General features: G+C 43.5%; 8 protein-coding genes and 1 non-coding gene across 28 annotated transcripts; 4 read left to right on the top strand and 5 right to left on the bottom strand.

Moving 5' to 3' along the window:
* Window positions 1-1,421: 1,421 nt before the first annotated feature.
* On the top strand, window positions 1,422-2,248 carry LOC124350071 (larval cuticle protein 65Ag1-like). The gene is made up of 3 exons (XM_046801082.1): window positions 1,422-1,455; window positions 1,557-1,708; window positions 1,790-2,248. Exons 1-3 carry the CDS (start codon window positions 1,447-1,449, stop codon window positions 2,145-2,147), a joined length of 519 nt encoding a protein of 172 aa, XP_046657038.1. The 5' UTR covers window positions 1,422-1,446; the 3' UTR covers window positions 2,148-2,248.
* A 499-nt stretch (window positions 2,249-2,747) lies between these two features.
* On the bottom strand, window positions 2,748-3,550 carry LOC124350151 (larval cuticle protein LCP-22-like). Its single transcript, XM_046801185.1, has 3 exons — window positions 3,450-3,550; window positions 3,261-3,376; window positions 2,748-3,197 (listed from the first exon to the last, which is right to left on the bottom strand). Exons 1-3 carry the CDS (start codon window positions 3,456-3,458, stop codon window positions 2,942-2,944), a joined length of 381 nt encoding a protein of 126 aa, XP_046657141.1. The 5' UTR covers window positions 3,459-3,550; the 3' UTR covers window positions 2,748-2,941.
* A 1,037-nt stretch (window positions 3,551-4,587) lies between these two features.
* Trnac-gca lies at window positions 4,588-4,659 on the bottom strand. The gene has a single exon. It is a non-coding gene; the product is annotated as a tRNA-Cys (tRNA).
* A 1,842-nt stretch (window positions 4,660-6,501) lies between these two features.
* On the bottom strand, window positions 6,502-8,233 carry LOC124348412. Its single transcript, XM_046798619.1, has 2 exons — window positions 7,650-8,233; window positions 6,502-7,585 (listed from the first exon to the last, which is right to left on the bottom strand). Exon 2 carries the CDS (start codon window positions 7,582-7,584, stop codon window positions 6,502-6,504), a length of 1,083 nt encoding a protein of 360 aa, XP_046654575.1. The 5' UTR covers window position 7,585; window positions 7,650-8,233.
* A 1,812-nt stretch (window positions 8,234-10,045) lies between these two features.
* LOC124351164 (guided entry of tail-anchored proteins factor 1-like) lies at window positions 10,046-11,203 on the top strand. Its single transcript, XM_046801924.1, has 3 exons — window positions 10,046-10,189; window positions 10,585-10,818; window positions 10,916-11,203. The coding sequence occupies exons 1-3, from the start codon at window positions 10,121-10,123 to the stop codon at window positions 11,093-11,095; spliced, it is 483 nt and encodes a 160-aa protein (XP_046657880.1). The 5' UTR covers window positions 10,046-10,120; the 3' UTR covers window positions 11,096-11,203.
* LOC124351163 (nuclear migration protein nudC-like) lies at window positions 11,128-14,791 on the bottom strand. Its single transcript, XM_046801923.1, has 5 exons — window positions 14,607-14,791; window positions 14,456-14,533; window positions 13,807-14,199; window positions 11,368-11,765; window positions 11,128-11,296 (listed from the first exon to the last, which is right to left on the bottom strand). Exons 1-5 carry the CDS (start codon window positions 14,679-14,681, stop codon window positions 11,245-11,247), a joined length of 996 nt encoding a protein of 331 aa, XP_046657879.1. The 5' UTR covers window positions 14,682-14,791; the 3' UTR covers window positions 11,128-11,244.
* LOC124351166 lies at window positions 11,970-13,913 on the top strand. The gene is made up of 3 exons (XM_046801925.1): window positions 11,970-12,222; window positions 13,399-13,708; window positions 13,774-13,913. Exons 1-3 carry the CDS (start codon window positions 12,139-12,141, stop codon window positions 13,797-13,799), a joined length of 420 nt encoding a protein of 139 aa, XP_046657881.1. The 5' UTR covers window positions 11,970-12,138; the 3' UTR covers window positions 13,800-13,913.
* A 192-nt stretch (window positions 14,792-14,983) lies between the features above and the next one.
* On the top strand, window positions 14,984-18,180 carry LOC124348649 (TGF-beta-activated kinase 1 and MAP3K7-binding protein 2-like). Of its 6 annotated transcripts, none has more exons than XM_046798901.1 (7): window positions 14,984-15,277; window positions 15,350-15,479; window positions 15,537-16,014; window positions 16,126-16,511; window positions 16,579-16,942; window positions 17,165-17,242; window positions 17,440-18,180. In XM_046798901.1, exons 2-7 carry the CDS (start codon window positions 15,369-15,371, stop codon window positions 17,463-17,465), a joined length of 1,443 nt encoding a protein of 480 aa, XP_046654857.1. In that variant the 5' UTR covers window positions 14,984-15,277; window positions 15,350-15,368; the 3' UTR covers window positions 17,466-18,180. The 6 variants fall into 6 exon arrangements, with proteins under 6 accessions (XP_046654857.1, XP_046654856.1, XP_046654859.1 ...); XM_046798900.1 differs by having other exon boundaries at window positions 17,162-17,242; XM_046798903.1 differs by lacking the exon at window positions 17,165-17,242 and having other exon boundaries at window positions 17,601-18,180.
* LOC124348647 (calphotin-like) lies at window positions 18,015-24,617 on the bottom strand. Of its 15 annotated transcripts, none has more exons than XM_046798884.1 (4): window positions 24,220-24,617; window positions 22,713-23,054; window positions 19,212-22,172; window positions 18,015-19,142 (listed from the first exon to the last, which is right to left on the bottom strand). In XM_046798884.1, exons 1-4 carry the CDS (start codon window positions 24,229-24,231, stop codon window positions 18,789-18,791), a joined length of 3,669 nt encoding a protein of 1,222 aa, XP_046654840.1. In that variant the 5' UTR covers window positions 24,232-24,617; the 3' UTR covers window positions 18,015-18,788. The 15 variants fall into 15 exon arrangements, with proteins under 15 accessions (XP_046654840.1, XP_046654839.1, XP_046654846.1 ...); XM_046798883.1 differs by having other exon boundaries at window positions 18,015-19,346; window positions 19,383-22,172; XM_046798890.1 differs by having other exon boundaries at window positions 18,015-19,139; window positions 19,383-22,172.
* Between the last annotated feature and the right edge of the window lie 2,422 nt (window positions 24,618-27,039).

Genomic DNA, 27,039 nt, shown 5'->3' with positions numbered 1-27,039 from the left:
AATTGTGTGAAGATGAATCCGACACCGACCGTCTTTTATATTTCACAAGCGCATGCAAATGATTTAGAGCCCTTTCCTAGTTCTCTCTTCTTCTCCAGCTGGAGGCGCCATGTTAAAATGGGTGAAAGGAGAAACCAACATCTATTGCAACTGTGGAAGCTTCCCCAAATAAAAATCCAATTTTATTCTTTGATGTAGGAAGAGTTAGTTCTTCAGGGTCGAATTTGACTTTTACTTCACTTTTCCACTATCATTTGCATACATCGGTGCGCTTGCGCTAGTCATATCTGTGCTAAATAAAAACCAAAGAACCGAACCGCATACAAGAAAAGGTGGAGAAGTTTAAGGTCTTGTAGGATGAAGGTCTTTCCGATCGCTTCTGAAAAAATAAAAGAAAGAAGAGAGAATCCATACCCTTGCACGAAATAAAAACTATTCCGGTCTACTTATTAATAGTGTGAAACTAGGATAGGGCCTACGAACTGATGTGAATAACCCATTGAGCAAAAGATTTCATTAATCATTCTAAAATTAATTGTAATTCGTATTATAGGAATTTTAAAGGAAATATCCGACAAAATGAATTACGATTGTTTTTATCAATGCGGGAGCTATTTAATTGGGACAATTATAAACTGGAGGAGATAAGATCAATTTGTTTGGTGATTTAAAGCCAAAATCGAAGAGTTGCTATATGGTCGTGAAAACTCGAACTGTCTATATTTTCTTATAGATTAGGAAAATGAAAAACAAACGAACAGAGGAGTGAAAGGAACGCACTTGGCATTGACTAAGAGTTACCTACTTATTCGGAAACTCGTTTGCCCTAGTTCGTGATCAAATTGTACCCGCTTCGGAATAAAAAGTAAAATTCAAATTGTGTCTTGTCGTTAGTGGTAACGACTGAACAAATCCGAAACCAGAAATGTTATGCACTAAAAGATTTAGCGGCGTTAACGACGAGAAGCGATATTTATATAATACATTATAAAAAAATTTAGGTTAGGTTATATAATAGGGAAATCGACGTGAAATTGAAATTGAAAAGGAAAGTCGACACCGACTCTATAGTTTTGAATTTGCAAAATAAGGATCGAAGATTTTGGAAGTTTAAAAAATAAAAGTACCTGAAAGGGAAAATTTAAAATCCAACACGAAAAGCGAAGAAAAGGTCTGCAGGTCCCGCCGAAACGAAAGGTGGCAAAATCGCCCGTAGCTGAAACCGACGCTGAAACCGATTTGTCTGAGTTGTTTATTTTTTTTTCTTATTGTGGCAGACAGAATGAAACCGAATAAATCACGTGAGTTGACTATTCTGGTTGTGCTGAGATTTACTGGAGTGTGGGTCAAGATTAGAATGTGCGTGCGCCGTTCCAATTCGTATAAAAAGAAATCGAATCGACGGTAAAGACATCAGACACTCGAAGTCAATCATCCAGTTCAAACATGAAATTGGTAAGTTCCCTCTTTTATTCTTAAAATAATTTCACTTTTAATGTAAGATTAAAAATTATTGCATAATAATTAATTATTCAACCTATTCAATATTATGGCAGTTCGTCATCGCCGCTGTTTTGGCCGTCGCCGCCGCCGCTCCTCCCAGTTACGCAACGTACGAGAAGACGTACGAGAAGGACTACAAATATCCCGAGATTACCGTCACCAGCCAATCGGACGAGCGCAACTTGGACGGCAGCAGCAAGTGGAGGTGCGTCCAATTTCTTTTTCTTTTTAATTAATTAATTGGCGACTAATAAAATAATTAAAATGAATGAAAATATCAAAACAGCTACGCCCAGTCTGACTACACCACCCGTGACGAGACCCAGGAACAGAAAAAATTCACCGTCACCACCGTCGATGATTACGGCAAAGAATACACCGAGGAGGTTTACGGAAATACCAACAAAGGATCTTCCTACTGGGTTTCCCCTGAAGGCGAGAAATTCACTTTGAGCTGGGCCGCTGATAACGCCGGATTCCAACCCAAGGGTGACCACTTGCCCGTCGCTCCCGTCCACGTCTACGAGCTCCCGGTGGCTCCCGTTCACGAGTACGTCCTGCCCGTCGCCCCCGTCCACGAATACGAACTCCCCGTCGCTCCTGTCCACATTCCATTCAACGGAAAGGGATACAAGATCTACTAAATAATTAATTTAATTTTTCTAAATTATTCTAAATTATTTGTAATGTCTTTTGTATATGGAATGATGAATGGTTTATGTAAATAAACGCAATAGATGACTTATTATTGAGTTGTACAACATTTACTGATTAGAGTTTGCTTCCTCGATAAGAATCGGTAAAAGATCAGACGAAAGCTGAATGTTGGTTTTAATCAACTTAAAAGTTAATTCACATGCTATGATTACTTTAGAATGGTTATTATCTGTTAATCAGATATTGATGGAATTTTTGACAGGGAGCACCCGGAGTCGAGCCGGGGACCGCCCGATTTACAGTCGGATGCTCTGCCACTGAGCTATACCCCCCTGAAACTTTACAAGCAGGTAACTTTTAAGATCATAGAACAGATCCAATAGTAACCGAATAGTATAGCTTATGTATATTCAATAACGATAATTTTGCTTCATTAACGACCAAACTTATAAAATGTTGGGATTTATAATGTATTTACTCCCATGCGAATAGCCATTTGGAACAAGTGGACACAAACTTTTCTTACTTGGTGACCACTGGTGAATGTAAATGGGAAAGGCTAAAGAAAATTTAGAATTCGGTTGGAATAGGATTTGATTATTTTTTAATGGAAAATCGTACACTCAAAAAGTACAGGAATACAGCCACTCATAAAGTTGAAACACACGAATATAAAATGCAACACACAAATTATTGGCTATTTTTATGTACAACTTCTTTCGTCTTGTAGAAATTAAATGCGCAGGGAATTAATGGTGATCGGGATATTTTGTTTGGTCGTTTACAGGACTCCGGCGGCTTTGAGGTCTGCGAGCATCTTGACGACGTGCTCGGGCATGGGTGGAGGAGTGGGGAGGTGGTCGCCGGTGGCCTGGAATCCGTTTTCATCGGCCACCCAATTGACGGTGAGGACGACGCCGTCGGGAGTCGTAAACGAGTAGGAGCCCTTGGACACGGTCCCGATATCCTCCGGTTTGGGTCCAACTTGTTTCTGGTTGCCACTTTCAGACACTTTGGTACCATCGGCAGACTCGAAACTGATTTTGACCATTTTTTTAAAATTAGGAAATGACATTAGGATCTTAATAATATCAACTTACTCGAATGAGTAGCTGCCGTCGGCGTTCATTTCGCTGTTGGATGACACAATTTCGATGGGCTTCTTATCTCCTTGAGGTGCGGCGAGGGCCACGGCCAAGAAAGCGAGAGCGACGATCTGATAATTATGACGTTAAATTATTATTTGAATTAAATAATATTAAATAAGTAAATTTTACGACTTAACTTACGAATTTCATTTTTGTTGTTTTGGGTTGTTCTGAGCTGCTCTTCAGAAGACAGTGGAAAGAATTGTGTGAAGATGATTCCGACGCTGCCCATCTTTTATATTTTGCAAGCTCGTGAAAACGAATGGAAGAGAATAAGACCTTCGTTGTAGAAACCCTTCTCTTCGTCTTCAGCTGGAGGCGTCATATCATGTGAATAAGATGAGCGAAAGGAGAAATTGGCAGCGAAATCCACTGGAGTGTTTCCACTCATAAACTTTTGATATTTGAAATAAGACAACAACACCTTTTCTAGGAACTTGTTATAATTCCAAAGCTTTACCTTTCAGGGTCTTCCACGTCATTTACACTATGACGTAGTAATTTATAGTCCTGTGCGGTCCGGTGTTAAAAACATGTGCGAATATATGATTCCTTTAAGATTTCGTCAATCTCGAATGGGGTAATTCTAAGGCCACTTTGAAAATAACTAGAGGAGTCTGACAAAGAAATGGAGCTCATCAGTGTTCATGCTAAACACTAGCTCTTTTTTCCTTAATAATAGGCCATGCCAGTTTCAGTTTAAATGTTGATTATAACGCAGAAATGAACCGGCACAGTCTATAGGCAGAATCGCATTCAGGGAAGAAGCGACAAATGCTTACGCGTGATGGGCGTGAGAAACGAAGGTTACGTGCCACAGCGAAAGCCTCATCATATTTGGCATTGAGTATATAGTAGAAAGATATTTTCTGAAACTCGTTTGTTAACCAACGAAGGAGGGCAGATATTAGGGGAAAGTTGGACATGTTTAATTCGCCTATTTCGAATCGAAACTAGAATGTCGTTTTTTAAACAGTCGTGACTCCGACTTAATTCGGAGTATACCGAGGAATGAAAAGTGTCAATAGGACAATACCAAATCTCAGCAGTTCTCAATTCTGAGAACTAAATCAAAGGCGTCTGTTCTGTCTAGATCTAAAGCGCGGCACATATGTTTCATTCGACATTTCAGGAGAACAGGAGAATGGGTTAGACGTTGGAGAGAATGTGGAACTAATTATTATGCGACGTTTCTTACCTACATTTGTCCCGAAGTATCCCGAAAATCCGACAAATGCTAAACAGTTATAAAAATAACGTTAAAATATTTGCTTGTAGCAGGGGGCACCCGGGTTTGAACCGGGGACCGCCCGATCTGCAGTCGGATGCTCTACCACTGAGCTATACCCCCGGTATGTGGCAATATTACACAAGAAACAATATACCCGATAATGCCGAATTGCAGAAGATGATGCGGCACGTCGAATCGATTTTCTTTTCTGTGTCGAAACGGTTGGTTGAAGGCCAACAAAAGAAGACCGTGGAGTGTGTGACGATTGTATATTGCAACAAACGAAATCGATGCTCGATAATTGCGGGGGCGAAAAACATCCCCCCCAAAAAAGGACAAGGTTTAATCCCAAGCAGGAAAATGTTTGCAGCGATGACGACAGTGCTGGCGAATAATCGAAAATGGCCGCGGTATAACGTTGAAAGGTGCACACCGATGAGACAGAAGATAAGTTCCAAGTTACAGGGGGGATTCAGAACAACAGGATTATATACGTACGCTCCATCGTTTTGACGGAGGACCATATGTCATCCTTCTGATATTTCCGGCGCTAATTGTTCATTTCTGAATGAGCAGTAAAGTAATAGCGAATTATTATTTCCAGGGAATTATAGACCAATGAATCAATCTTATACCTTCGACTATTAGGGAGATGAAGTGGTCGAAAATTTCGACTTCTTTTGAAATATCCTGAATGAATCGCTGATTGCGACGCCAGACTAATTTATTTATTAGTCGGATCGTCTCATCAACTCTCATGTCTTGCGCAATAACATCCAGGGCCCAACATGGTCATCTTGATACACCCCCTCGCTGATGCTGGTTGACACACGAGACATTAATTGGACATTAATGGCGCTGCTAACTGGTCACAATGTCCGCCATCAATGTTTCAGATGATTTCCACCGTATTAAATGATAAAGAATTATTATACTCGACATATTGTTTAAAATTCTGCCTCGGTCGATATAGGAGCACCATGAATAATAGAAAGGCGGGGAAGTGCAAATTCCGTGATATGCAACAGACACATGATGGGCTGGTTGCTTGACATTTGGATTAAAACTGCCAACCTCAATGGAGAGATGTAATCACAAAGACGGGTTCCCTTTGACAAAGTTCGTTGGCTGCGCTGCGACTATTAAAAGAGTTGCGTTGTCATGGAAATCGTGCAATTATAACGGGACAGACAGACAGGACCACGCACGCCTCGTTTGTTGTTGCAAAATTTTATCTATTTTTTAAAAGTGGGACGTCATTTATCTTTTGTCGCTGTAAAATACCAGAAGAAATTCGATCGATAAAAATATACTTGGCCATCATTCACCTTCTTTTCTCCGAATGGAATTCGATGAAATTAATGGGTTTTGAAAACAACGTGAAATTGAAGCGAGTTTCAACCTCGTACACCGGAAACGGTAGACAAAACAATATAATGGTTGATGATTTAGATTCAACTAATATTCTGAGAAGTTCCTTCTTAATAGTGAGCGTTGCTAAGCGACGCCTGCTGTGGTAATCTGAAACGCGCGGTCCAATCATCTGAATTATAGGAAGACTTTCCTTGTCAAAGTATACTCAACTATATTTTGAAAAACTTGATTGATGTACACGAGCGCAAGGGTCTGCTGCCGGAAATTAAACGAGTCTTATATACAAATGTCGCCAGGCAATAGCTTATCGACTCGAATAATATAAGCGCCGCTGCGTAATAGAAACTGTGGGAGTCGATATCAATAAAGTTTGGCTTATATTCCAAGTTAGACTTTCTCCCGAAATTTAATTTGTAATATTAGACCGATTTTGAGTGCGCTGGCGGGTATAGTTTCGTATATTTTGAAATAATCATTTACTTATAAATACAAATCCATTAAAACATTTATAACACATGAATAAAGAAAAGTCGAATAATTCACAGAAATACAAACACAGACATTTCGTAACATTTTTGAGGATCTAAATCACTTCCGGGCACACACTCGACATGTCAATAACGCCTTCAACAATTCCCCGTTGCGCATGAGAAATATCAGCGGACTATAAACAGCGTTAATTAAGCCCATTTCAATCAAGTAGGGCGACAACCAGTTGAAATTGCTGCACTCGGATTGGCTGACTAGCCGACACATGGAAAATAGGCAAATGAAAATGACGTAAGGGCAGACGATGACGACCAGCGAAGTGACGCCGAAAATCAACGTCAGCGTCGTCTCCATTTCGATTTGATTCAATTTCCTCCGGTCGACGTGGATCGACATGGGCCTGATGACAGTCGAGGAATTTTCATTGTTGGTCACGCTGCTGGTCGACGCCCTCACGACGCACCTCCAATCGTTTTCGATCGGCGCCAATTCGATCGATTCGAAATTGTTTCGACTCAGCGAATGATCTTCGGGCGGAGGATGGAGGGTCCGGCACTGGCGGAGGAGAACCTTGGTCTTCCGGTAGACGACGAAATTCAACGCAGTGCATGAAACGAACAGGACGGCCAAAATGGCCAGCAGGATTTTGACGCGGACCAGCCACATGACGCAACGGAGCGGAACCAATCGGAAGATGTAGACGAATTTGAGTAGAAACGGCAGTAAAATTGAACTGAAACAAACGACGCAAGAGGCCAAACAGACGGTCATCTTCTCCCGGTGGAGCAGCGGGTACTTGATGGCCACAAATCGGTCGGCCAGGGCCAGCAACATGTTCCAGAGCAGCAGGAAATGAGGCAGAGGAATGACGGCAACGTAGGCCAGACACAGGGACTCGAGCGGAAGCAATCCCCAGTAAATCAATTCGATAATGGGCGTGATGAAAAACGACAGATAAGAGAAAATGATGCCCAGGAGGAAAATGTTCCTGGGCTTCCTGTGCAAACGGCGGTGGCGGATGATGGTGACGGCGATCGACACGTTGAGTGGGATGCCGATGATGCAACAAACGAATTTCAAAGTGATTAAAATGTCGTCTCGGATGTCGATGGGGTTGTACACCTCGCCAAATTGGTCCAGAACAATGTCATGTTGAAGAGTTTCCAGGCTGCTGTTGTTCATCCTGGTTTAAGACATTGATATTATTTAATAGACGGTATGAAGTTTTACCTGTTGGAGATTTATACCTGCATATGTTGGTAGAGCTCCTCTTCTTTGCGTGGGAATCAACTTGTGAGTCCTTGTTTTGGAAATATGGCCCAACTTATACCGACGCTCATCTTTATGCCCAGGTGAGATTTTGCGCAGTTGTAAGCAAAAGTCTATTTATTCAAAATGCCAGGCCCCACACATACCTGGGCATCAGAGGGGTCCGTGTGGACTGGGAGGAGAGAAAACTATGATCGATAAGAATTGTATTATACGTTACCAACGGTGAAGAAACTTATTTCCTGCGGAAGGGACTGGACTTTCTGAATATAAGACGAAACTGATCCGGCTCATTAGTGAGCTACTTCCTTAGAAACGAGTGAACTTCTAATATATTACCTGAGAAACGTCACATGAGAAAAATGAAAACTAATTATGCCGTTTGATTAAGAAGAGACAAAGACTATAATATAGTCACTACTATTTAGCTATTTCAGCAGAAATGAACAACTGGATTAAACAAAAATGTCTAGCGTAATTATATCTGACGAGATGAATACATTTATTGCTGAGCTCGTTGCCTAGGTGACGTTGTTAAAAGAGTAACCTCTGGACAAAATTAAATTTGTTTTAAATTTACACAATTATCTTAAAAAAACTGATTTAAATGAATTATAAAAATCTCGTCGGAATAACTTCAACTCTCAAGGCCACCGTGTTTGCACAGGCTCACCTCTCCAACAACACATTTTTCCGTTGGATCCAATTCTGCCATGAATATTGAAGTGCTAAATTTTTGAAACGCTCTCCACACACGCCTACCTGACTCCTACGCGAATCACATTCAAATTTCCCGCGCCATCCGATTTTTCCCAAAAAACCAGGAAGCTGCACTTAACGTTATTGTCATCCAAACGCGTGTGGAGAGATGTGAGTGGCCCAGCAACAGAATCAGAGTCTCTGCTGTTCGAATATTTCAGTATATATACATTTGGGTAATAACAGACGGATTGTTTGAATAATAGAGAAGGCTTTCACGCGGCTCCCGAACGGCTTCCCTCTCTCAGGGCCATCACATCTGTATAGAATTCTGGGAGAACAGCTCCCACCAAATTTTCCAATTCCTTGGAAAATTTACGACAATCGGCCGATATTTCTATATTCTCCGTCGATTCAGATGAGATTCGTATGCCCATGGTAGAATTTTGAAGAACGATCGCACGATAAAGCTGCCGCCGTGATGGGTCAATGAACTTTGTTGGTTGCTCAACCACTCGGCGACTCGACGAATAGATTTGAAATCAATAAGGAGTACTATACAGGTTATAAGAAATAAATGATTATTTCTAGAGAGAGAGAATCGAACTCATTGTCATTCCCGTCACAGCAGTTGAATAGTTCCGAGATTTGGCTGGCCAGTTTCCAATCAATTCGTGAAAGAAACCGTTCACGTCGCCCGTCCGTCGTCGAGATATGTCGCAACACGGTTGTGCACTCGCCGGTGCAATGCACTTAATAAAATAAGGGAAAAGAATTTCTTATTGTTCGACCAGATGTGATTCTCTCACAGTCTGGGATGATGTTGGAAAAGAGATACACACGCGGATGGTACGAAACGAATTATTACGAAGGTTCTATACTTCTTGAAGAAGAGCTATAACACTAATGTGTCGAAAAAGGGAAGAAGATTGCGCCACTCTGCTAGAATTTCAAAATGATACCCTGAAAAGTAAAGAAGACGAAAGGGAAAAAGATTACCGAAAATTGCGCAATCAAATTTTGAGGGAAAAAATGTAATGAAAGTAACAAACAAATTTTATCAAATTAAAACAAAACAGTATAAACAAAAGTTTATAGTTCCACCAATTGCCACAGGATCGCTTCTGGTGGCGGAAGCTGTTTTTACCTGTAGGGAAGACCCGACGTAGTGGGAATAATTTTATGAGTTGGACGGCTTCACAGGTAAGTAAAAAAATAAATATAGTGACTAATACATTTGAAGTACAGTGGAAATAAACGATAGAGGAAAACAGATTTACTGCGTGAGGTTGCGTGGTAAATTCTTCGTTTGAATGGTAAAAGATTTATAATAGTTATTTGAGTTCCTTCTGTGTGCGTATTCCGAAAGAATTCATGGTTGGTTTGAGCAGTAACAGTTCGACTATAATAGCTAGTTTAAGAGTAGGAAGAGGTACGCGTCAATTCAGGTTCGTGACTGTGCAAGCATTATTGTATTTGTGTATGGTTTGGTAAGTGTGACTCCCACCACGGAAGAACCTACCATGGGTCGAATCTTTTCCAAGCTAAATAACTTAGTTATAGTATTGCACTATCGCAAATGATTACACTGCTGTTAAAATCACACCATATTAAGTATAATTCTCGTTTAATTTCATTTAATTTTGAATTTTCCCGGTGAAAAATCGATTAACAAAAATAATCGATGTGTAGCAGACGACGTTAAATTGACGTTTTTCCTTTTCGGCATCTCGAGTTTGTTTTTTCAAAGATGTTTACTTTTTGGATGATTGCTGTATTTATTTTGATTGGATCACTGTTACCAAGTATTGTGAAATGGGTAAGTACAATTTCTCGTCTCTGTGATACTCGATTCTAAATTCAATATTCAGTTAGAGTAAAATAGTTTGGAAGTTAGAAAACTTGCTGCTAGAAAATCAATATTCGAGTTCAATATTGGAAATGTGTCCTTTAAGCTTTAACCTTATCATTTGTTTTAATGTAGGTAATATAGTACTTCTATTCAGATAAAAATCTCTGAATAAATAAACCTGGCTTGTGAAAGTTTAGAAACTTGACAATACCGACTAAAAACAATGTCAGACTGTTGAATTAAAATTGAGGTCTCAAAGTGTGCTCTAATCAAGATAAAAGTGGTTGTTGTGCAAAAAGTAGTGTGACTGATGACACTTGACTCGACTGTTGATCACACGATATTTTCTTTCTTTTTTATAGGGAACACACTTTGTATTCAAGGTTAGTGATGAGGAAAAGAGGATTCGTGAAGAATTCAGTGGACTCAGGAAAGAGCTGACTGGCATCTCAGCCGTGGACGAATTCGCACGTTACGCCCGAATTCAGCGGAAAATGAACAAACTAGACGAACAGATTCAATCGCTTGGACAGTCGAGGATGGACGGCAGGGAGTCTGTCCGATGGAAACTAACCAAAGCCATCCAAGTTGTCAATGTAATGTGATATGTTTTTTCTTCTTTTTCAACTCAAATGTCATTGAACTTTGGTTACTCAACCCCTCCTGAATTCTTCCTTTTACCATATCTGACAGGGTGCCGTCCTAGTCTACCTGGCTGTCACTCAACGCTACGAACCAGTTCTGACTGGACTCCCCGACTGGTTCTGGCCTTTGAATCTCTTGCTCAGCTACCCAACCGGGATCGAAGGAGCCCTCAGCATTGTATTCTGGTTATTCATATGCAACAACGCCTGTCGGGCACTCATCAAATAAAAACATACACACGTGGTGAACAAACAAAAAAATTGGTTTCGAATTGTATTCTTGGAAGAAATAAGAAGGGAAATTAATTAGCAATTCTTTGTTGTGTAGAAATGGAAATTTGTTTTTTTAAGAACTCGTAAAACAATTCTTGATATCGCTCAGGAAAACTTGCACTTGCTGAAATCCATTTCGGGGTGTTGTTCCATGAACCTGTGACGAAAATAATTTGGTTTAGAATATAACACAACTATGATTATTATTATGATTATTAAAAGACCCACTTTTTCATCATATCTTGTTTCTTTTGTTCTTCGGATGTCGGCAGTCCCATTTCCTTCTGACGCTGGTCGTACATCATCTTCTCGACGAGCCCCCGCGTCTCTCCGTCCAGGTCCGACAGCTTCGACGGTTCGGGATTGATCTTTTTGGTGTTGATCTCCGGATCGGACAAGACCAGCCGGCTCCACCACTCCATCTTGTTCACCTTCTCCAGCGTGATGAGCAACGTGAGCTTGTCTTCAATCAGCCAAGTTGATTCCTCAATTTTGACGTCGTGCAAGAGTCGATCGTCGACGACGGCCGGCAGTTGGTTCTTGATGCCGGCCTTGAGATGATTCTTCTGGATGTCGACCGTCAAGTCGCGGGAACGAAGTCCGGCCTTGGGCAACGGGATCCGCACCTGTACAACAACAACAAAATCAAAAAAGAAAAAAAGGTTGAATCATTTTTTTGGTTGAACTTAATCAACTCTTCAATGACCCCCCTTAGGCGCTGCAGACAGTTTTAGAAGATTACTGTGTATAGGGTGTTGTACCTGTTGGGAGGGACTGGTGGCCAGCCATGGTGTGGCGAAGGGGGAATATAAGAGAAGTAAAAAGCAAGAGTGGAAGAAGAAGGAGGAGGAGCAGAGCAAAGAAGAGAGGGGGGTTTGGTCCGTTTGGAAGGAGAGGTCGTGGATCAGTTATGCCGAGAGAGTCCACCTTTCCAGTCGCCTTTTTTCCGCCAAAGTCGAATAACACACGGCCAACACAACCAGGAAATTCGAGTGAAAAATGACGTTCAACGGGAATTGGAGTCAAACAAGGAAATTCTTCCCGCAAATCCCCCAAGTTCACCAGTACCACTACCAGGAGCAGGTCAGTCTCAGTTGAATTTTTAACAATTCCCACCTTTTCAAATCAAATCAGGTACGTTGATTCTCAATTAGATTTCCAAGAGAAATTCGATATGGTTGAAATTGACGGAATGTCAAGGTCGGAGAAGATTGCCGGGGTTAACGTTCTGGTTATAGCTACTAATACCCAACGACTAAGCTATTACTAGTCTCTCTCTCTCTCTGTTGCCTGCGTTGTCAACACACATGTCATGAAGTCCCGTGATGCCATTATACAAAGGTGGGAAATGGAAGAGGTAAACGACCTCACCCTTAACCTTGACTCTGTCCGCGATAAAGAAAACCAGTTCCTCTTAGCTGCTGCTGGTGTAGTAAGTATAGACGGAAAACCCTCTGCCTACGTTGTTTAACCACCGAATTCGGACCCGTTATCTTCTGCCCTTTTCGGAGGGGAAAGAGAATAGTGTAGTAGTATTTTTTCCAAAAAACCAAGGCAGGAGTGGGAAGGTTGTTGGGAACGAAACCAACGAAAGTAAAAACATGTGGCAAACACACATGACAGAAAAAAAGTTCAGTTACTTTTGGGAACCTTTTAGAGTTTTATTTTGCGCACTTTTGACCTTCTGCAAGTGTCCTCTGAGAAAAGGACAGATGGCCGTCATCACGACGTACAACAATCAAACAAAACGAGGAATTTTGTCCGACTGGTGTATCATAAAGAAAGGTACCGGGAAAGGGGAATTTCCGTGCAACACAAAAGAAAAATAAAGTTCTTTTCTTTTTTCTTTCGTGAGATCCGGAATTCCACAGACCAGTTGCTATCCTGTTTGGCGCGTCAAATAAAAACCAGTCGGCTGGTACGGAGACGCACACCCTACACACACACAGCTAGGAGGATTGTAGAGAGCTAGGTAGTACATAGACTCGCCCCGAGGGGCCCACATAAATACAAAATACTTTACAATAGATTTTTAGTTTTTTTTTTAGAAACAAAAACTCTCTTCTTCTATCTGGTTTTCCCTTCGTATCATAAGGTTAATTCTGTGTTTGCCTGTTTGCGATACAACAAAAACAACAACCTTGAACCTTTGGCTGTGTCTATCATTGTGGGGGATCAACGAAACGACGGCGCCTGTCCTTCGTCTTCATTTCAGAAAAATTCCTGGTAACTTATTTTTTCCTGACATTGAAACTACAGGGAACGCTTCACATCCCACGGCCTGTTCTCACCGTCATTCAGGTGCCAGAGGAAGAGAGTAGCGTGCACAACAGCATGAGCCTGCCACCCACACCGCCTTCGTCAACGTCCAGCAGCAACGAGCTGACCATGTCCGTCACGGGGAGTTTCGGTTACGACCGATGCGACACCCCGACGAGATTCACCTTACTGGGAGAGTCGGGCGTTATTGTCCGCACTCACAGAACGACACCCACCACTTGCCAATTGTCCATGACATTTTGCACTTTGGCACTCTTGGCCTTGGTAGGAATGATTGTCTACATGGAAGGTAAAGTGTTAATTTAATCCTTACTGGTCAGAGTTTTAAAATAATTTTTCCCCTTCTCGTTATAGTTTACATGAACGGCAGCCAAGTTTAAGACTTACCTCAATGTCTGAGAGGGTTTGAGTCCATCGGTAGTTTGGCAGATCACATCCATTGCCGGCATTGGGTTTGAGCTTGCCAGCATCCTGTGGATCCTCCTCTTCGTCCTTTTTGCTGGTGCTGTCGACTTCCTTGGAGGATACTTTGGCTACTTCGTTAGACGATTCCTCTTGCTTCTTCTTTTGCTGCTCCACCATCTCGGCAGCTTCTTCATCCGTCAGTTCTTTGATTTTCGGTTCGGCAGCTTCTTTCTTTTGCTGCTCCTCCAGTTGTTGTTTCAACTCCTTTTCCCGGCGTTCTTTGATCTTCCTTTCACGCTCCTCGATCTCGGCCTTTTTCTTGGCTGTTTCCTGGTCGGCTTTGATCTTGTATTTGTTGAACTTTTCCATCAGCAACTGAAGAAGCAACAAGGAAAGCGGTTAGTTCATCGTACAAAGAAAACAAAAACACACAAGCTTTTCGCAAGAGACCAAATCACACTATGTCACAATATAATCATTCTATTAATATTTATTCGCTCCTCGTTTTCTCCCTCTACTCATAAACTTGTGTGACATGTTTTTTCTTGAATTCTGTCAGTTTTCTCATGATTTGTTCCTCACGAAAAATATATTTTGGCCTAGTGCTACGTGAAATGTTGGTCGTTGTTACCTTTTCAGCTGCTTGAATTCCTGCACCAGTGTAAAAATCTGTTTTCCGACACAGGAAGCTGAAGAATGTGTCCAACAACTGCAAGTGTCATCGAAATAAAATGTAATATTTAATCAAAACAAACTAGACATTGACAAAATTGCAAACTTACATCCTGAACACCGCCTTCATGTTGAGTTGCAATGGACAGCAAAATGCCATCAAACGCTTCTGATTTATCAGCCATTATTTTATTTGAATTAAAAGTAGTTTCACGTGTTAAAAATTCCAGAATCTTCTGGCCAAATTCGGACAATAACGATTTCGAACAGCCGACGACGTAAGCAAAGTAAGCAAACACGCTGCCTAGAAACCAACAATGCTGCCGATGTAAAAATAAATAACATGATTAATAACGTTCTTATCGTGTAATTTACTTCACATTTTTAATTTTAAATTATTAAAGGCAATTAAAAATGTATTCATATTGAGTAACATGTTAATAAATTATTTTGCTTAAAATTACACAGTGTTGTCGTTTGACCAAAACATGGCCGTAATGGTAGGAGATATTGGCGATCCTGAAATAAACACTGACGTGAGTTTTATGGGAATTTGAGAAGACCCGTTCCCCAACTCTGAACGGTCTCTCTTGAGGAATTTAAGCCTTTTATACGTTTTATCCCCCAAGCTAAATTGTTCGCCACCAATTAACTAATTGCGTTGAAATTGGTTATGGTTCAATAAGTCGATGAACCCTTGTAAGTTTTACGTTCGTCTACTATTGTTTATTCCCACCTACGCTTCGAACGTTAACGATGCTAGACATTAGTGTCCTCGCAGGTAGGCTACTTTGTCCTTTAAAACAATTGTTTCCATGTGTAGCAATATGCTCATTATCATTTGTTTGTTCAGATTGAATGGATCTCGGCCAATGATGGACCACACTGAGCTTACACAATTTGCTCTCAAACAACTTTTCTACCAGGTGAAACAAGGTTTCCCCGAAGTACCTGACGCAGTTGTCAATGACTGCATCAGAAAGGTAACATTAGGAAGTGTAATATTTTTCACCCGAGTTCACCCGTGTGGTTTTGTGCAGGCTGGTTACAACAGACGAGCTGCAGAGGCCCTGCTGCAGAAAGAAGCCCCCAAGTATGGACGGTTTCCCCTCGTCAAGAAAATGCCTCAGGGTCCCCCCAAAAGCCTGTCGGCAGGGAATTCACCACTTGATGGTGGACACAAACCCCTCGTTGACTGCTTGACACCAACCAAAGTTCCTCCGCCACTGCCAGTCACTCCCCCAGTGGGTGCAGCTGCCTCTACCGGTCCTAGTCCACCGATCTACACGTCCCCACTCTACCGACCCGATATCGACTTGTCTCTGCCGCCTCCAGACCTCACTGGTGGACGAGGGGCCTCGTCCCAAGTCCAGGTCTTTTGCGATCAGCCGAGATCGTCCACGTCAGTCAACGTTATCCTGCAACCCGACACTGTTCCTTACGTCACCTACTCGTCGGCCTCGACGGACCACCACCGAGGGTTGCACTCTCAACTGAAAATCACAATCAGTCCTCAAGGTATTGATCCATTTCCTCTCTGACGTAGTCACCAAAATTCAAATTGATTGTATTCTATATTTTAAACCCCCCCTTTTCTTGCCCCATTTGATTGACTCGACGAAATAACAGGAGGAACAGTTTCGGCCGTCCAGCGGTCAAACATACTCTCCCCATGGCACTACGGTGTGGGACCGGCCCCGAATTCCGGCAGCATAAACTGTCTGCATAGCCAACAGCAGCCTTCGATGTCTTCGGTTAGTTTACCGGACCAGGCGGAGCACATCCGGGAGCAATGCGAACGGCGGGAGTCTTTGCGTCGATCCCTGGCCGAGGATCGCCAACGGTTGACCTCGCTGAGCCAGAAAGTCGAACGCCTTCAAGAAGAATTGACCAAAGAGAAACAGCTTCTGGACACCAATAATCTACCCCGAAGAGAACCGATCCAGCAACCGCAGCAGCTACCACCTGCTGTCCGGTTTCCTCATTTCCCGCATCCAATCCAGCGCCAACAAGCAGTAAAATGAATTTTATCGATTTAAAATGAATCCTTTCTGATTTTCTTTGATTCAAAATGATTTCCAGGTTGTTGATTTGGAACATCTCAAAGGCGAAGTCCGCAATTTGGAACAGGAGTGCCAGCGGATGTGCCAAGAGCTGTTCAATCGGCAGAGCGACACCAACATCCGGAATCCGCCTTCGACTCCGTCTACTCCTCACTCGGCCGGCACTCCAACTTTCCACAACGGGACTCCGCCTCCGCTGGTTGCCACCGTGACGGAGGAGGACGACGAGTCGGACGGCTGGAACTGCAGCCGTTGCACCTTCCAGAACCACCCGGCGCTGAGCAAGTGCGAGGAGTGCGATTCGCCTCGGCCGCCTCCCGGCCAGCCGGGCCACTCGTCTTCTCCTTCGTCGTCGCCCATCGTGACCTCTTCGACCCAACAAGGTGACCTACTGCCCGTCCTGGGCGATACTCATAATTCTACTTGTAGTCATATTGGTGTTGATAATAACGTGGTGGGTTGCTTACTCGAATGGACGCAGCTGGAGCTGGCCAGGTTGTTGTTGTTGTGCTTTTATTGGCTTTGTCTGACCTTTTGCTTATTCTACCAATTTCTTGTCCTCTTTTTCCGGGTGTGGTGGTTGTGGCTTTCTCTATTCCCAGCAGGGGTGATGGCCGTCCGCAGCTTTATACCGTACAGTCGCAGGCCGGGAAACATTCACATCCACGTCCGTCACCGTCCGCGTAAATACCAAACCTCACCTCATTTTGGCTTGATTGGAAATTCGTTTTTCAAACATTTTTTCCCGCCTTTTCGTTAGAATTTTTTGAAATTGCCGCTTCTTTTTTCAAATTTTTATTTCAAAAAAAGCTTAGAAAAATGACACACACGCACGCTATAGACTCGACTAACCGTAACCGTCAACTTCTTTCTGTTCCAGGAACGATCCAAGGGTGGGGTGTCTAAAAAAACAAAACAAAACACAAACAACGAAAATGTCAACTCTGGATTTTTTCTCATAACCGCCTGTTTTCGCTTCTTTCATGGATTTTATTTTTATTTTTATTTTTAATTTTTTTTTTTCTGGAATAATTCCATCAGCCGCCATGTCGTCGGACGGTCTGGCCGCCCAATCACCAGTGAAATAATGCCCGAAAGGAAACGGTGATTTAAAAAAAAACATGGGTGTGTGTTTTTTCTTTTCTTTTTTTTTAAATAATTTCGTTTTCAATCTCCTTCTTGTCTCCTAGAAAAGCAGCTCGTTTGAATATCATTTCTAATTTCTATTCAATGAATGAACATTATATATATAGCAAAATAATTATTTTCATTCATTTTTCACAGTCCTCTTGCGTCTGTCGCTCCCTATAGCCCGAATTTCGCCGTGTGTACATAAATTATAATGATATACTTATTGGTGTTCATTTTTCATATACAATCATCATCCGTCGAATCATTTTTCGTTCAACTCTCCGTTAGCTTTTTTGTTTTTTAAAAATTAAAATTGTTTAGAAATTTTTATGAATCCGGAACACAGTGTGTATTATAATAATTAACGATTAGTGAAAATCGAACGACATGTTAACATGAGGGGTTGGGGGAGGGGCGATAAGGTGGAGAAAAAAACGGGAGGCGGGGTTGCAATTCTCAAAAACACACACGCAATGGAACATTTTGTAAAGGAAGAAAAAAAGAAATTTTTAGAAACTTTTAAATAATAATAATAATAATTAAGAACGCCAGAAATGGTGTGCTGGAGAGAATGCGCTTGTTTGTTTTGTTTTTTTAAATAACCAATCACCGACAAATTTTGTTTTTTCGTCTCTTTTCACGCTGTGGGCGCGCGAACTTTCGACTGGGGATTTTTTGTTTTTTTAGTTTTTCTTTAAAAATCCCGTCCCAAAAAAAAGAAAAATTTTTCGCTGATTTTGTGTTCGTGAGCGTGAAACATGGGTAAAAAACCGATCAAAAAGTTTAAATTCGATTTTTAAAAAATAACTTTTAGAGGGAAAACGAATTTGCTGAAAGTTTAAATAAAAAATTAAATCAATCATCAATGGAAAATCATCATCGAGACACTTGGATCAAAAAAATATTTTGGAGATTTTTATAAAAGGGGCGTGGCTGGATGGCGTGTTGTGGGTGTGGTCTCCAAAATATTTTTTCGAATTTTTTAATCGGATCAAAAATGAAATTTTTTTTTTTCTTTGATCAAAGGCACTTTTTTTATCGAGGGGGTGGGGGTTGATTAAAAGGGGGCGTGGCTTTTTTTAATTTTGTGTTAAAATTTTAAAATTTGATGATCCGGCGACCGAGGGATCTCAAACCGAATTTGGACTTTGTGCGGCTGTTGACTCGCGACTCGAAACGGGCGGAGGCGGGTTTCGGCTCGTCGGCGGAGTCGGCGGATGTGACAACCACGGCGGACTCTGGTTGTTGCTGTTGTTGGCGCTTCTCTTCGGCGGCGGCGGCCAGCGCTTCCGGCGAGGCGTCGCTGACCAGGATGTACTCGACTTTGCAGTCGGTGCCCTTCTTGGTCTCATCGGCTGCTGGTACGGCGGGTTCAGCAACCTTCTCCTGCTCTACGACGGCGGGTTCGGCAACTTTCTCCTCTTCGGCGGCGATGACGGGTTCAGCAACCTTTTCCTGCTCAGCAACAACGGGTTCAGCAACTTTATCCTGTTCGACGACGGCGGGTTCAGCAACTTTCTCCTCTTCGGTGGCGACGATGGGTTCAGCAACCTTCTCCTGTTCTACGACGTCGGGTTCGGCAACTTTCTCCTCCTCTGTGGCGACAACGGGTTCGGCAACTTTCTCCTGTTCGGCGGCGACGACGGGTTCGGCAACCTTCTCTTCTTCAGCTGCAACGACGGGTTCGGCAACCTTCTCCTGCTCTACGACGGCGGGTTCAGCAACTTTCTCCTCTTCGGTGGCGACGACGGGTTCAGCAACTTTCTCCTCTTCGGTGGCGACGACGGGTTCAGCAACTTTCTCCTCTTCGGTGGCGACGACGGTTTCGGCAACCTTCTCTTCTTCAGCAGCAACGACGGTTTCAGCAACTTTGTCCTGTTCAATCAGGACGGGTTCAGCAACCTTTTCCTGCTCAGCAACGACGGGTTCGGCAATTTTCTCTTGCTCTACGACAGCGGGTTCAGCAACCTTCTCCTCCTCGGCGGTGACGACGGGTTCAGCAACTTTCTCCTCTTCGGTGGCAACGACTGGTTCAGCAACCTTTTCCTGCTCAGCAACGACGGGTTCAGCAACTTTCTCCTGCTCGACGACGGCGGGTTCGGCAACCTTCTCCTGTTCCTGTTCGACAACAACGGCGGACTGTTCGATTTTCAAGTCGTCGGCGATGGGCTGTTGGACTTTCTCGGTTTCGACGGCCTCGACTTGAGCGGGTTCCTCGACTTCAGTGGCCGTGACGCGGTCCGGGATGGCGATGACGGCGTCCGGCTTCAAGGAAACCTGTCCGTCTTGTTGGTGACCGACGGCCAAGCTGCCGGACGAGACGACAATCTCTTCGCGGTAGATCAACGGCTGCTCAACTGGAACTTTGATCTGAGAATCGGCCTGGGGCATCTGGACGGGCTGAGCCGACTGGACCAGCTCGACGCGGACCTTCTCGTTCGAGTTGTCCTCGGCAGAGTCGGTGACGGGCGGCTCGGGCTTTTCGGTCGAGTTGTCCTCCTTGGAATCGGTTTCCTTGGAGTTGTCCAGGAGAGTTGCCTGGACGGCGGCGGCGGCAGCAGCGTCTGGGACGGCCAAAACGGTTTCTTGCTGGTTGATGACTTTGCTGGGAGTCGGGACGTCGGATTGGATCCAGACTTCCGGTTTCTGCTGGATGGGAGTGTCTGGGCCAGCGTTCACCTGGACAAAGTCGCTTTCCGGTTGGAGCTGGACGGGCGGGGAGACTTCAATCCAGATCTCCTGTTGTCCGGCTGGTTTCTGTTGCTCTTCATCGGCAGCGACGGCTGGAACAACTTCCTGGGCGACTTCCTGGACGGCCTCAACGGCGACTTCTTGGGGCTTCTGGGCCTCGTCAGCAGCAACAACTGGGACCTCGGCGGCGACTTCTTGGGGTTTCTGGACCTCATCGGCAACGACGGCTGGGACAGGCTCGGCGACTGGAACAACATCTTCCAGGGGTTTCTGTTCGGCTTCAACTGGAAGTGGATCGACCTGGACGACATGTTCGACATGGGGGACCTGTTGTTCTTCATGGGCGACCTCGGCGACGACTGGGACCATCTCGACGACTTGTTGCTGGGCTTCATCTTCAACAGCGACTGGAACAACTTCCTGGACGGCTTCTTTTTCAACTTCTACGACTGGAACAACATCTTCCTGGGGTTTCTGTTCAACTTCAACGACGGGCAGAGGATCGACCTGGACAGCATCTTCAACAACTGGAACCTGTTCTTCCTGGACAACTGGAGCGACGACTGGGACCATCTCGACGACTTGCTGCTGGGCTTCATCTTCAACAGCGACTGGAACAACTTCCTGGACGGCTACCTTTTCAGTCTCGACAACTGGAACAACATCTTCGGCAGGTTTCTCCTCAGCAGCAACGAGTGGACGTTCTTCCTGGACGACTGGAGCGACGAGTGGACGTTCTTCCTGGACGACTGGAGCGACGACTGGAACCACCAACTGGGACGGCTTGGCTTCATCTTCAACAGCGACTGGAACAGCTTCCTGGACGGCTTCTTTTTCGGCCTCGACGAATGGGACAACATCTTCCTGTGGTTTCTGCTCTTCAACTGTAACGACGGGCAGGGGATCGACCTGGACGACATCTTCGACAACTGGGACCTGTTCTTCCTGGACAACTGGAGCGACGACTGGAACCATCTCGACGACTTGTTCATCGGCGACGACAGCAGCGACCGGTTCGGGCTCGGCGACGGGCTCAGCGACGGGCTCGACGGCCGCGGCGGATTCCTCGACCTTGGCATCGGAAACTGGATCGACGGGCACGAATTCGACAACAGCCTCGGGCTGATCGGCTCCGAGAGAAACAACTGGAACCTGGACGATGTCGGACTCGACCGGAACGGGTTCAGCGACCGGAACTGGTTCGGCAACTGGAACTGGTTCGGCAGCGGTTTCTCCAACCTGGAAAGCAGTTACGGCAACCTGGACGGGCTCGACGACTTCCTGGACGTCCTCTTGGGCGACCTCAACAACCTGGACCGGTTCTTCAACTTTGACGGGCTCCTCAATTTTGGCGGGTTCGGCGGCCAGGTCGGCGACGACAGCGACGGGCTGGATTTCGGCTTCCTGGACAACTTCAACGGCGGCCATGGGCTTTGGCTTCTCATCGTGGACGAATCCTTCGGGGACCACCAAGGGGCTGAGCTCTGGCTGGACGAAATCCTGTTCGGTCTCCTGGGCAGATTCGAACTGGGCCTGGGCCTCGGCTCCGTAGAATCCGTCTTGACTGGCCGGTTCCTGGAGTTCGGGCTGTTGCTCGGGTTCCTTGACCTGCTCGTCGTTGGTAGTGGCGGGCACGAAGTTGCCGACCAACTTGGTCAGATCGAATTCCTCCTCCTGGTGCTGTTGCAGATCGTCGTCGTGGTCCAGGACAAGGACGACAGGTTCATGATCCTTCAAATCTTGACCGGCGTTGGGCGCCACGACGGCGATAACGCCCTGAGGATTTGGCTTCTACCCATCCGCCCGGAATGATGATCAACCACCCCAACAAAAAGAAGGTAGGAACAAACAAAAGAAATTACTTCCCCTGGACATTGTACAATCTTATACGATTATTGCTGCCAAACACACGCCGGGGTGTTTCTTTTTATTTCATTTTGAAATGCAGAAATGGAATAATAATATAAGATGATAAGCTCTTTCGTGGTAGTGCCGCAGGGCAATGTGTTGAAATGTCTACTGGGATAAGAAACGAGTGGTGGTGGCCATTATTCCATTATTCCCAGCCACCTGTCTTTTTTACTCATTTTTTTGCGCTCCAGTTGTTTGACATATCCAAATAACCCTGACAGAATGTAAAGAGCCCCGGGCTATTGAAATGATTCCACTCGGACAAATAACCAAAATGCCATTGGCCCCGTTTGGTTTTTTTTGGTTAACCCCACACATACACACCCATTAACCGCATAACGTCATTTTTTACATTGCGCCCGTCACTGAAACGAATCACTCAATTTGAATGGAAATGAATAAATTTTTTGGTTGTTTTACCGGTTGAGCTGATCCGAAACGGGTGAACGGATTCCACCTGGGAAATCCAAAGACTCCGGGGAAGGCGGCCGAATGGTAACCGAGTGACCCCGGGTAGCGGTAGCCGGTCGGGCGGTAACTGTTGACGGGTTGGCGCCTGTTGTAGCCGGAATAGTAAGGGCTGCCGGAGTAGCCGCCGGAAGCCGATCCGTAAGGGCTGTAGTAGTCATCAGCCGAGTAACCGGCCGCTCCTCCGTAGTAGGCCGACGAGGGGTAGTAGCCCGACTGGGACGGGTAATATTGACGTTTGTTGTAAGGGGCGGCGTCCAGGACCACCAGGACAGTGGCCAACAGCACGGCAATCTTTTTTATTCAAGAAAAACAAATATGCAAATTTTGACAATTTGATCAATTTTAGGGTTTTATTTTCCGCCAGTCATTTCTGTTTGAATTTTGATTCGGGAAAATGTTTGGACACTGTGGCCCTGGACGTTTTTATTTAATAAATGACGACATAGTCAGTGGCCCGGCAAAGGCCGTCATGCCCGTCAACTCGGAAATTGTATCGATAGTTGTTTGAGTTAAGCAACTACGACGGCCTTGGGGGCTTTTCAAAAATTTAATATCATCACTTAAGTCTCTCTCTCTCTCATCTTGACGCTATTGGGCAAAATCATCAAAATGGTCGGATGAGCAATCGACTGTGACTCCGCACCATTTGCCGTTTTTTTTCTTGCGGGTGGCTTGTATTTATTGCGCATTAACAAAATATTTTTAAAAAATTCCCTTGACGCTTCTAGAAGCTCCTGGTGCGTGTCAAATCCTTCCGCATTTTTATTTTCTATTCTAAATCTTTCAATCAGATATTTTTTTCAAAAAATGTCTGATTGGTTTGATAGATAGATTTGAATGGCTTCCGGGAATGAAGTGAACAAGTCAATCGGAATGTTTGTCTTTTTTCTTTTTCTTTTTCTTTGTTGCTAAACCGCATCAAATAACCGCCCAAATAAGGTGCTACCTTTTGTTGCTGGTCAATTCTTTTGGGTTCTTTTTCTTTCCTGGAAACCTTTTTGTGTGTCTTGTCCACACACTGGCGCACCTTTTAAAGGTGGGCGTTGAAAAGGACAGACAGATGGACCATTGGACCCGAAATTAAATCAAAGAGGAGGAGGAACCGGTTCAATGATATCTTCAATGAACTTTGGCGATTCGTAACTGTTCATTTTTTTTTGTTTTTTTGAATAGGGTCACATGCACAGAATTCTAAATTTAAATAGTTTTGCATAAACAGTTAGATTGGAGCTCAATTCAAAGTCTTTGACCGAAACTTAATTTCCCAAAGTCGCCAATTTCATTCCGATTCAATTACAATTTTTTGATGTTCATTCAGATTACACATATTAATAATTCTAACATTTCGCTCTCAAATTAATTCTAACATTTTCCACCGAAATAAAATTAAGTTTTAACATTTGTAAATTTTCCCACCAAAATTTCGAATTTAAGCGAATTAAAATGTTGTACTTACAGCGAAACGCATGTTGAGTTCTCTGCGGTTAAATCTTTTTGGAAGTTGGAATTCAAAACTTTTTCGGAGTCGAGTTTGAGAATAAATTACAAAAAGAAATGTCGATGGACTCTGGTAGAAGTGGAGGAAGGCGACTTGATTCCGGCTGGACTGATGAGCACCGACTGGCGGTTGGACGCTGTCGTTTCACAACTTTTGAAGGAAGTTTTCTTCTCTCTTTCTCTGTGACTGTGTCTTCCGGCTGTGACCTTGCACTTGCTGGGCAGAGCACTTCGTGAGTGGATGGGAAAAAATAAAGAAAACTTTTTATTCTATCGTCTGCCACCTGAGGGCGATTTTCTGGAGTGGAGAGAGAGAAGAAGACGAAGAAGGTGGAAGATGCACACACAACTTGTCCTACCAACAAACCAGCGGCTTTATACCCCCCCGCAACCGACCAGAGACCCAACTCACCTGGCCATCTAGGCTCCTCCCCTTGGACTTGGCTAAAGAACCTTGAAAGAATCTTCTTCTTCTTCTTCTTCTAGAGCCTAAAAAGAAATTTATACACAAGGAGAATCAGCTGATAGTGCAATGTAACTTCCACGACAGGTAAAAGAAAAAGAAAAAAAGATGTTGTTTCACCACATTTCGATTCTAGCTAGCTAGCTCTTTTTTTGGGGATGTTGTTGTTGTTGCTGTTGTTGGGGCTGGCCGGATATGGTCTTGAGAGGAGGGTTGTTGCTAAAGAACCTTAACCATCAATCCCGGTGTCTCTGGAAGAATCTATCGGAGAATGTTTCTTATTCTTTTGATTTTTAAATTCTACCCGGCAAAAATCGAAAAGGTTGACGGCCTCAACAACAACTAAAGGCTCTCTCTTTCTTTTTCCCATAGAAGAAATTGGTTGTTGTAATAAGTTGTTGGGGGGGGGGAAAGAAAATTTCTTTTTCGGTTGGTTAGTAGGAGAAAAGACACATTTTTGAGGGTCAGGAGAGCCAAGAGGCCCAAGTTCAAGGTTGTCTGTGTTAACCAGCCGTTCGTCTATACTACAGTACACACACACAAGGCAATCATTTCAAAAATGGTCGTCTTTATATTTATTTAGTTTTAAATTTTCCTTTAAGATTTTAACGAGTGAAAATGAACAACCAAATAAAATAAAGAAAAGAGAGTCGCATCCGAAACAAAATAAAAATCTATAAAAGGATAAACCGGCCCGACTCGGTTTTTTTTACTTTTTCAGGGGGGGGGGGGGGTGGTACTACCAGTCCGTCAATGCAAAAAGAAAACAAAAATTTAGTGAAGATGACTGGGCGAAAATTTGAAAAATTAAAATTTGTTTTTTTGAAATTTCGAATAATCCCGCCTAATCTGCAGAGGATTTTTTGAATTTTTTGAATTCAAATTTTGTTGTTGAAAGATGTGACTCAACAACCCGTCGGGATTTTCTTGTTTTTCTTACACCCGCTGGAGGGAAAATAAATAGAGGAAGTGACGTGCTGTGACGCAATGTCGGGTAATTCCGATCAAATTATTTGCGTGTGAAATCGTGACGACATTACACAAGGCCACACGAAATTCGAAATAAATTTGATTTGATTTCCTCTACGCATTGGCCTAGTAAAATAAAATAATTTTAAAAAAATAACTGGGCTAGAGACGTACGACGCCATTTGAAATCTTTTCCACTCCAATTGAAGTGAACGAAAAAAAGCAGTCGAATCCACTTTTGATATACGTACACATGCATACATACATATAATTAGGATAATATAACAGAAACTTGTTCTTCTTTCCAGTCTGTGGTTAGATTTCATCGTTCCATCCCCGAATTACATCCACCGCGCGCAATTTCTGGATTAAAAAACTTTTTCAAAATTTCTTTTTATTTTTCTCCGATTTTTTAAATTGGCCGTCCTATCTCTCTGTCTCTCAGCTGGCCGAGAGATGGGCGGCAAGGTCGCCGCCGACTACTGGGCGCCAATCCCATTTTTTTGTTTCTACGAATAATACAAAGCCCAATGCACCTAACCGTATGTATGTAGTACGATAAAGATAAGCGGGTCAAAAGAAAAACTATTGCCGGACGGAATTATTATGATGTACACACGACAGCGGAATTTTTGTTGTATTTTATATTGCGCCCGTCTAGGGTTGAGCTGGGCCGTCTAGAGCGGCGCTGGATGTAATTATCACCGTAATTATTGTACGCCGAGAATGGTCGAAAATGTCCAACCTTTTTCTTTTTCTTTGTGAATGTTTTGAAAGGCAGATCTTCTTTATCTCTCGGCAGAGAGCTCACGCTCCCGATGGCTTTGCTGTGTGTGCAGTCGGTTGGGGAATGTCGTTGACCCCTGGATATGCACCGGCCCGCCTCTAAATGTATTTTCCCAGTAAAGGAAAAAGGACAAAAAGGAAAAAAACGGGAAGAATAAAGATGCCAAATAGGGCGAATTATTTGTAGGCCCATTTTCATCATTTTCTTTAAAAAAATAAAAATTTGAATTATTTTAATGTTTTTTTTTTCGCGGAAAAAACTAAAAATTCCGGTTTGAGGAATTTCTTATTTTATATTTTCACGTGATGGAAGGAAAAAAATTATTCTCACGATTTTTTTTTTTTTTTTGTCAGGGGGGTTTGCGTTTTTGAATATTCTGATTCTTCTTTTTCGGCGTCGGCGTCGTACCGTATTATATATCCATCAGCCGCCAACATATTTATCGTGTCTACCTGCCTAGATTTATTCAACCGGTTTTTGTGTCTATTTTTCTTTTTTTAAAAAATAACCTAACGGCCGCTTTCGATAACTTTTGCCTCCCCTACGACATTCACGAAATG

This window comes from Daphnia pulicaria, chromosome 7 (assembly GCF_021234035.1).
Source record: "Daphnia pulicaria isolate SC F1-1A chromosome 7, SC_F0-13Bv2, whole genome shotgun sequence".
NCBI lineage: Eukaryota > Metazoa > Arthropoda > Branchiopoda > Diplostraca > Daphniidae > Daphnia > Daphnia pulicaria.
This window is presented reverse-complemented; position numbering and strand designations above follow the sequence as displayed.